The sequence below is a fragment of the Brachyhypopomus gauderio genome, unplaced genomic scaffold (assembly GCF_052324685.1).
Source record: "Brachyhypopomus gauderio isolate BG-103 unplaced genomic scaffold, BGAUD_0.2 sc81, whole genome shotgun sequence".
Lineage (NCBI taxonomy): Eukaryota > Metazoa > Chordata > Actinopteri > Gymnotiformes > Hypopomidae > Brachyhypopomus > Brachyhypopomus gauderio.
In genome coordinates, this window is record NW_027506902.1 from 571620 (window position 1) to 582168 (window position 10549).

At 40.5% G+C, this 10549-nt stretch overlaps 1 protein-coding gene across 1 annotated transcript; it reads right to left on the reverse strand.

Moving 5' to 3' along the window:
- Window positions 1-6721: 6721 nt before the first annotated feature.
- cxcr3.1 (chemokine (C-X-C motif) receptor 3, tandem duplicate 1) lies at window positions 6722-9930 on the reverse strand. The gene is made up of 3 exons (XM_076991218.1): window positions 9815-9930; window positions 8279-8662; window positions 6722-8157 (listed from the first exon to the last, which is right to left on the reverse strand). Exons 2-3 carry the CDS (start codon window positions 8657-8659, stop codon window positions 7447-7449), a joined length of 1092 nt encoding a protein of 363 aa, XP_076847333.1. The 5' UTR covers window positions 8660-8662; window positions 9815-9930; the 3' UTR covers window positions 6722-7446.
- Window positions 9931-10549: the final 619 nt, after the last annotated feature.

A 10549-nucleotide genomic window follows, 5' to 3' on the forward strand; every position in this document is an offset into this window, starting at 1 on the left:
TTATGAAAGCCCAGGTTGCTTTGTTAGCAGCCTTCAGCTCATCTGCATTGTTGGGTCTGGTGTCTCTCATCTTCCTCTTGACAATACCCTGTAGACCAGGGATTGGTACTTTTGGCAGTGTGGACACGTGCCAAGTCCTGCTGGAAATCAAAAAAGTAAATTTTGCATTTCATTTGGAAATCAAGGTCCCAGAGTCTGGAGGAAGAGAGGAGAGGCACACAGTCCAAGCTGCTTGAGGTCTAGTGTGAAGTTTCCACAATCAGTGATGGTTTGGGGAGCCATGTCATCTGCTGTTCCACTTCAAAATGTCAGGCCTGCCCTCAAGACGGGACCAGTTATCTATAAAACCCACAGCTTTCTCAGCACCATTTAGACATTTAGACAGTTAAGCGCCCATGACCTGCTGTAGGTTTCGTATGGGGCCGGAGCTTATTACAGCATCTGACATCGTTCCTGCTAGCTCACACACCTCTTTAACATTATCCTTAGTATTTTGTGACGGTATTAACCCCACATCATTAGTGTCAATGTGTAAGACAATCTTGGAGTATTTGCCAGCATCTTTAAGTTAAAGCTGCGAATCTCCTATAACCAGAGCTCTTTTGACAGGTTGTTCAGCTGATATATCGCTGAGTGCCGCCGAGATGTCACCTATTCGTCCCACTGCCAAAGCTCTAATGCTGGGGCTGGGGGGGGGGGGGGGGGGGTCGCTAACTATAACTGTGGCATTCATTTACAGAATGGAAAGGACCCTGGATAACAGTTGATTCACTTACATCAGGCAAAAACACCTGCAGCTGAACCACAATCATGCCCCTCCTCCAGCTACCCCTCACACACCTCCCCTCAGTGACGGTGCTTACCCGCCGCCCCTTTACCTACCATATGTCCCTAAACTTAATTTTGACATGAACTTCCCAATTTGTATATATATATACACACACATATATATATATATATATATATATATATATATATATATATATATATATATATATATATATATATATATATACACTATATATATCCTGTCATACCATATTTGCACTTTATACTGCTAAAAAGCAATACTGCTGCTGCTACAGCTTCAGTCCAACTGTACTGCACACTGCTCTTCTGTGTATTATTTTATAGTACATATATCTATTGTATAGATATCTATTGTATCTATATCCTAAATGTATATCCTATTTATTCACTACCTGCTCATGTACTTATTGCACTTTCTGCTCATTTGCATTACTGGTTAGATACTAAACTGCATTTCATTGTCCAGTACCTGTACTATGGCAATGACAATAAAATTGAATCTAATCTAATCTAATATGCAACAACAGTTTGAACACTTGCAGCTCAGAGTGGATGGAGTGAAAAGGCCCTAAAGACTGTACTTTAGAGTATCAATGCCACTAAAATCAGAATTAGCTTGTAAAAATAATCAAACTGCCATTTCAGAGTTCATCAGAATGTCCATTCATTTACACAACTTTTTAAATTCGTACTTCAACACCTTGCACTACGGGTGCTAGTTTGTGTTCAGAATAAACGCTAGGAGTTAGAACCAATGGAAGTTGCAAGCGCCCATTTGGCACTAGAGGAAAGAAATAAGAAATATCATGAAGGAATATGTTTATATTGCAGCAACTCAGAGCATTACATGAGCACCTGTCCCGAAAGCTCCAAGACACAAACTATGGCGAGTCTCTCAGATGAACACTTATCCGTGTTATAGTGAATTTACATTGGGCTAAATGTTGTTTCTGTTTGAGCCTTAATTAGTTCTGTAGCATTTGGAAATGTTATTGGTGAGAGTAATGTCCTGCCTCAACACCTTGTCAAGGTTGACAGTAAAATACACTATATTGCCAAAAGTATTTGCTCATCTTCCATGATTTACATATCAATCAAAATGTATTTATATAGTGCTTTACAAGTGTGTTGAGTCCAAGCCCCCAGTGAGCAAGCCAAGGGTGACAGTGGCAAGGAAAAAACTCCCTAAGAGCATGAGGAAAACACCTTGAGATGAACCAAGACTCAGTGTGGGAATCCCACCTCCTCTGGCCAATGCCGGTCACCATGACAACAGTAATTAGAGATACATAAACAAATTAGTAATGGGAATGATGAATAATTCTCATCTTTGTGTGTATTTATATACGTGTTTTCTACGTAATTCTTAAGAGTCCTAGGGTTTTTGCTGGTCATGGCCATGGAGATACAGTCGTAGCAGCGGAGAATTTGGGTGTTGAGAGGATCCAGGGCAGTGTGTTGATCCTTCATCCTAGCTGGTTAAGCAGGAGGTGGCTGGCCCAGGGTGGATTGATTATGGGATATTGGGAAAGGCTTATCTCTCCATGTCTCAGTATTTCTTGAGTAGGAATGCAGCCATTGGGAAAAGGAAAAGAGGGACAAGTAGCTCTGTATGGGATTATATGTGGGACAGAGGGAATTTAAACATTTCTGGAGTGTGACAGCAACTCCGGCAATTAAATTATTACATCCTAACTAAATGAGCAGAACAGGAAGATAATAGAATGAGGAGCATCCTGAGACATTGGCATCCATCCACCTACACTGTCAACAAATTTGAGTGGCCATGTGAAGTGACAGGATGATAGCACCAGTGCCCTAGTTTACCATAAAACCCTTCGCCTATGAACCCCTGGATCTGTACCTTTATCTAAGGGGGCACATTAATTACCAAACGCTAAACTAAATAAGTAAGTTTTTTTTTTCGCCTGCTTCTGTAAATAATCCTTCCAAATCAACCATAGTACCCAAATGACAAACAAATAATGACAATATAATCATTATTTGGTATGAATGAATGTCACGGAGGAGCCGTGACGCTTACGCCAATCACACACTCATACGCCCAGTCATTCACGCAAGCACACGGGCGCAGAGGCAGCTATCTGCTATCTGCTATTTTTAAAACTCTAGCTGACCTACTGTGTGAGTAGCACTGCATTTACACTCCCGTTTGCTGTCTCTGTTTGAGACTGGTGGTAGCGCTCACCTCGTCTTCTCCGAACAAGCTGTTTTCCAGATGTCCCAAACAATCGGAAAGGGGATTCATCTGAGAAAATGACTTTACCCCAGTCCTCAGCAGTCCACTCCCTGTACCTTTTGCAGAATATCAGTCTGTCTCTGATGTTTTTTCTGGAGAGAAGTGGCTTCTTTGCTGCCCTCCTTGAGACCCGGCCTTGCTCCAAGAATCTCCGCCTCACAGTGCATGCAGATGCACTCACACCTGCCTGCTGCCATTCCTGAGCAAGCTCTGCACTACTGGTAGCCCGATCCCGCAGCTGAAACACTTTTAAGAGACGGTCCTGGTGCTTGCTGGTCTTTCTTGGGCGCCCTGGAGCTTTTAGGCATCAATGGAACCTCTGTTTCTTTAGAGATAGCCATGGTTAACAGAAGAGAAACAATGATGCCAAGCACTAGCCTCCAAGTGTCCAGTGGTGTCATTCTTACTTAAGGGACTGGTCCATTCTATATTATTAGGGCAGGCGTACTCAAATAGAAATGATGAGGGGCCACATTTTTTTTTTCAATGACTGAAGGGGCCTATCCGGGGGTGGGGGGGTACGTATTTGGGCATCTGCGATCTGTTTATTGTTGCCATGGAGGCAATCCCCAGCCTTGTCTTGAGATTTTTTTTTTCAATGACTGAAGGGGCCTATCCGGGGGTGGGGGGGTATGTATTTGGGCATCTGCGATCTGTTTATTGTTGCCATGGAGGCAATCCCCAGCCTTGTTATTTCAAAATAACAGCGGATAGCACGATTGAAAAAAAAATCATTTAAACTTTTCAAAACAACTCGCGGGCCAGAAATAGATGGCCTATTTGAGTATGGGGGTATTAGGGGGTCGGTGCGCTCTGGACGGCACAGACTATTTTAGCGGGGGTGTTTTACTGAGTTTGGGGAAAATGTATTTTATAAAGTGTAGTGGGGATTTTTGTTTAGTGAAAATTATTTTGGGTGTTTATGTATTTTGTGTTTATTCTTTTCTGTTATTTTTCATTTAGAATGTTGGTATTTAGTTGATTGATTTATTTGTGCAAATGGGCCCATCTGTAGGGAGGGGCTACAGGTATAGAAGCCCAGGAGAGGCTCCAGAACAGGAGTTGAGGGGTAGACGTTGTGGCATACAGTACTGTGAATTGGGCTATTTAGAAGTGATGTTCAGGATCATTCATCTTTATTTAGCCTGGCAAGCTTGAAGCCAGTTAATTTTTTGCAGTTAGGTATTTTGTTTGCTTAGTTTATGTTCTGCATTTTTTTCAACTTTATTTTGGGGACACTGTACATACTTGCACTGTTTGAAGAAAAGTGGTCAAAAAGAAAAATAAAAAAATAAAATGCACATTATTTTGGGGAAGTAAGCTTCATTGCATCTCTCTGTCCACTCCACCGCCGTCCGTCCTTGCAACAATGAACAAAACACTTGAATGACCACTCAGACTTTTCTGAACTTTTATTGCTGTCATAGGATTCAAATGGTGCCATTGTTTCTGTGACACGCTTTAGAGGTTGCTATGGCTTCAGTTGTCCACTAGATGTCATCATCACTGAAGCCTTGAAGCTTCAAGCTTGAAGCATGGTGGCGGGTATTGTGAATGTTGTGCTTGGTGACATTAGGAGGTTTTGGCTGTGTATTGTTGTTGTGATTGTTAGAATAAACCAATATATATATATATATATATATATATATATATATATATATATATATATATATATATATATATATATATATATATATATATATATATATATATATATATATCTGAAAGGGAGTCTGTAATATTTATATATATATATATATATATATATATATATATATATATATATATATATATATATATATATATATATATCATGTTTCATGTTTGCGCTTGGTTTTTTTGTATTATGGTTTGTGCTTGTTTGTTCTTTGTGTCAAAGTATGTCTTTGCGTGTGGGTTATGTTAATATTACAGACTCCCTTTCAGATTTGACTGACTGCCTGTATGACCCTGATTTTGGAATGCTGAGTATCTTCCAGATTGCTTTTATCTTATAATAATACTGTCCATAGTACTACAGGCTTTCCCCCGTTCTCCTGGATATTTAGAAGACATTGCCCTCTCCCTGTCCATGTTGCACTGGGTATATATTTCCCTGTAGATAAACTTACTCAAGGGGAGTGGGTATGGGTGCATAATGGGAAAATGTGTCAGTTCAGTTTCAGTTAGCATGAAGTAGAGCAAGTGTGGCTGCTGCCCAGGGTCAGCACAACTATGATTGCAGAGCCAATGCTGCCCCGCTACTGCCAGGAGAGAGGGTGTGGATTAGAGATCAGTGAAGACAAGGTAGAGGTACAGACCAGCATTGAGCGCTTTAGGGGTGCATCCAACACTCCTGGATGCCCCTGAGGGGCATGCAACGACATTAGGAGATGGAAGAGGGACCCACGGAGGGGCCTCAGGATCTGGGCCAGGGTGTTCTTCCTCCTCTGCCCTCAGAGGGGGTGGACGTCCCCATCGAGGTGTCCTCTGGGGATCTGGCCTCCTAGAGCTTCTCGACCCTGATACTTCACTGTCTCCACAGAGCATTTGGATGGCGACGGGCTGATGTCACCCTGGTAGTACTCCACTGATGGCAGGGGGCTATTCCCATCGCCTAGGTAGTCCACAGTTTCCTCCGAATTCTGCTCCTGAGCGAGCTGCTATGCTCACGAGGTCTCTATAGAACCCAGCCAGCCCCTCCTCTTGCTGCGAGTGTGTTTCTCCAGGTACACTTTAATGATCTCACCTTTGCTCTTCAAGGCGGTATCTGTGACGACACGGGGGTGCACGGGGGAGAGGGCACGACCGCGCTGCCCTTTCTTCCTTACCCCGTGCTTCCCCATAGGCATCCTGTTGGGCTCATCTTTCTGTAATGCGAGGGGTAGGCAGGATGCCGAAACCAGAGTTCATTCAGAAAGTGTTTTATTACAATACAAAGGCTCCGCACTTGCGCTTAGCACAACATACATAGACAAAACAAACATGGAGCGACAAACTACATAGACACGCGACAAACTACATAGACACACATTAAACACCTTCAAACTTAACAACAAAACAGATGCCACACATAATGTAGACCAACCACAAGTGAGACGAATGAACACATGCACATTCATTTAAACATGAAAAGCAGCCATTTCAGGATTCAGTTTAATGAGAGTAAATAGTGTAATTCAAATTTTAAATCAGGCTTTTTAGCTTGGTCTTTCAGCAATAATTTGGGCAGTCTTGGTCTGGTGGTTAGGGAACCAGTCTTGTGACTGGAGGGTTTGATTCTCAGGCCCCAGACCATGAGTGAAGCAATTTTGAGTTAGGCACCTAACCCCAACTACTCCCTGGGCACTGGGCTAGGGCTGCCTACTACTCTGGGCATGTGTGTACAGCCCCCTAGTGATCACTGCAGATGATAAATGTGGAGGACAAATTTTGATTGGGGTGAAAATCTCAATTGACAAATATGGCACATTTACATTTTACATTTACATATTCCTGTTTACCTTATATTTGAAAAATTTTAAATATTTTTTGCAGTCTTACTGTTTTGATGTAGAGGGGCCTAGTTCAGAATGCTTCAGAATCACTACAATTACTAGAGAACATTTATTTAGTCTGCCACTTTTAAAGTGGGCTGATTGTCATGTCTTCCTGTAAAATAAACAGTAAAATGATTAACCTACATTCATTATGAGTTTTTATTATGAACACAAACTCTGACAAAAATACAACACAATTTGTATAAAAACATTATAAAATTACATTTACATTTATATAGAATGTGTTCTTGAGAGAAGAACAATGTAAGAGACATATTTACATGTGACCATCCAGTGCTGAGACTAAATTCCTATTACTGTAAGCCTATTTTACAAAGTTATTAGGGCACAGTTTAAAGTACATTTAAAGTACCATCAAAATGCTTCACTTCTTTCTTAACACAAGGATGAACTGCTCTGATGCTAATGTTAATGCAACACGTCAATGCACGAATTTTTAATTGCAGAGGTTATTAACTTTTTTTTAGTTCCAGTGAGTTTCCAGTACTTTATCGTAGGTAGTCCAGATTTACATGAAACGGACAGAGAAATTATGTATAGAACACTGCCATCACCACTGTCTCTGAATATGTAAACCGGTGTAAATCTACGTATCTATCTAATTCATAGATGATCCAAGTGATCAAGAAAATGTAAAAAAAAAAACCTAAAAAACATTTTAAGAAACATATACCCAAAATGCTTACGATGGAAAGCTATTTATTTCTACTTACTGTTGCTGGTGTAAACATTTTTTTTTTGTTTCGTAATAGAATTGTTATGAGAAACTGCAACATCCTCCTTTAATTTCGTGCAGTTCATATCTTTATAGAAACCAGGATAACATGGCGTGTTCCCTTAGAAATTAGAGGTGTGTGAGGTGTCCACAGAGTCTGCCCATATTGAGCTCTTGCGAGACACAGTGTCCACTCTGCCCTTCAGCCTTCTGCTCAGAGGCCTCATCATGTCCAGCAGATGGCGACGAAACTTCACCCCAACAAAGGCATAGAGGATTGGATTCAGACAGCAGTGCAGATAGCCAAGGGTTTTAGTGGACGTAAGAGCAACATCAAGAGCAGAAGTGGTCTCACATGATGTGTTAGTAACATTACTGGTGTGAATGGTGTCTACCAGCAGGGTGATGTTGAAGGGGGTCCAGCTGATGAAGAAGGCCAGCACCAGGGCCAGGATTACTCGTATGGCCCTCTGCTTCTGCACACCCTGAGAGCCCCGCTGCAGGCGTACCAGGATGCAACAGTAGCAGTAGAGCAAAACCACGGCTGGAAGCAAGAAGCCCACCACATGGTAGAGCAGGCGGGAGGGCAGACGCCACTCCTCAGGATACCACTGAACACAATCCGTTCTCTCACCTCGTCTTCCATCTTTGGAAACCTGCAGATACATCCACTCTGGGATAGAGAGCAGCAGAGAGAAGAACCAAACAGAAACGCAGCTGAGCTGGATCAGCCAAGGCTTCCTACGAGAGTACATCTGCACGGCGTGGACCACAGACAGGTAACGATCCAGGCTGATGCAGGCCAGAAGGAAGATGCCACAGTAGAAATTGATCTGTGAAAATTAAAACCATTTTTTGTGTATAAATTGACTGTCAAGTGTCCAGACAAAAGCAATACCTAAATATATCAATACAATGTTACTTAGAAACTTGGTCCCAACCCAGTGCTCCTACCATAAACAGTGCTCCGGTGATCTTGCAGAGTGGTGTGCCGAAGGTCCACCCTTCTACTGCCTCTACTGCCCACAGGGGCATCGTGAGAAGCAGCAGGGTGTCGGCCACAGTCAGGTGCAGAATAAATGTGTCCGTCACGCTCCAGCTCCGCCTCTTTTGCCAGAGGACCCCAAGCACCAGGCCATTGCCCAGCAATCCCACAATCACCGCCAGAGAGTACAGGATGGGGATGAAGATGGCGTTGAATTGTATGCTTGTGTGCTGAACACACAACTGCCCACAACATGAATCATAGTCGTCGTAGTTGACAGTGTAGCTCTCATTGTCATTAAAGGGCATCAGGTCTGCACCAGAAAAGACCATTTTTCCTTCCTCAGACATTTTCTGCCAAAATACCAAAGAATCAAGGTGATATTATCAGGATGGTTTTATAGACTAATGGCTTGTATTGATCATGTCTCATATGCTTCATATAGTACACTTCCATATCATGCATATTAAACATTAAAGTTTTCTTAACATTCTGCTTAGTTTTGTCTGTAAATGCTAACAGTTAGGGAGATGGATCCCTGGCCCAGCAGGTGATCTTGCATCTGTTCAAAGTAGAGATGTGGTTGCAGGGAGTGCAGAGATTTTGGAAAGATTAGTACCATTGTGTCTGCTGTCTTGTCACCTTTTTGTCTAATTTAATACCACAGTTCTTTCTATATGAAAAGAAGCTTTCTTTCAGAGCCACTCTGTATACATAAAGGCACCATTTTGCTAATAAATCTGTCTCCTGCCAGATTGTGCTGTTAAAACAATAATGAAATGGATACGTCCTAAAAGCTAATATCGCTTTTTTTCAAATCAATACCCACAGCATGCTATAAGGCGTGTAAGGAGACGTGTAATTTTCGTTCTTACATTTCAGAACACGCTAATGAACTTGTCCTTTCAAAGAAATGAGACACTTCACAGAATTGTGCTGAATTATTAGAAACTAAAACTGAAATTTCTGGGGGTATTGTATGACTGAAAACTGTATTTTCCTTTGGTTGATTCAGTTGAGTAATTCAGTACATAAAAGCCACAGTAGATGCAAAGTAAAACCTTTGAAGTACTATGTAATAACAAATTCTGGATATTATTTCAAGTATAAGTGCAAAAATATGAAACTATTTAAGGCTGGTTCATGCTAAAAATGATAATGAAATTATATATTATATGCATAGCCTAGTACAGTAGATTAGAAGATGTACTAAATTTCAATGTTAGATTGCTTGAAAAGGATCTCCAGTCAAATCAGATAATCAGATAAAAATTCAGCGATAAATTACAAAGATAAATTATTAATATATATTAAAAAGATAAATTATTAATATATCACCATTTGTACATTTATAGTCTGAAATTTTCTCTACTGAAAGTTTTGCTCAATATCTCTATTAGAAATATTTCACAAAGCACTTGACACCACTTGAAACTTACAACCAAACCACTGAGATCTTGACATACAGATAATAAAAGAAAGTTATGTACATAAAAATAACTTACTATGTGTAATCTGTGTGTAATCTCAGTTTGCAAACCAGTCCGTGAACATGAAAGCACAAACAAGTTGTGTCTTTCTGGTTGATCCACAGGCAGAAATAATACAAGAGAGAGAGAAAAGTGTGAGAGAGAGAGAGGGAGAGAGAGAGAGAGAGGAACCAAGAGGCACTGAGGTACAACCACATAATTGTGATAAGATCTTTGTCATTCACAATATTTAAATTCATTCTCTTTGAATTTTATGAATTAATAACTTTCTGATAAAAATAATATAAGGCTGGCATTTCATACACTACTTTTTCAGCCAGAAAGTCCATGCAAAAAATGAAGTTTACACACACATATGCTTTATATTCATATTACTAATGAATAATAGGTAACTTTTAGTAATATTGGACCATTTGTGTTTGAGTAAAAAAAAAAGGTTTACATTTATTTATCAGTTTCCAGTTGGCTAGGAGAGACATGGATCTTTCTAATACTAGTATGTCCAGATCCAGTATGGATGAAAGAGAGATTTTTTAAACTGTACTGAAGTACATATTTCTGACTGAGGTCCACTGTGAAAATATACCTATATATGATTGATTGATTAATTTGTAAATATTAGGACAGTGAAGTCAGAATTTTTGCTGTATGGTCAAACACTGTAAAGAGAACATGAAGTAATACTATAAACATTGGCATTATATGTCTGGGTCTTTTGTCCTGTACTGTATGTGACCAGTTGTCTTCTGA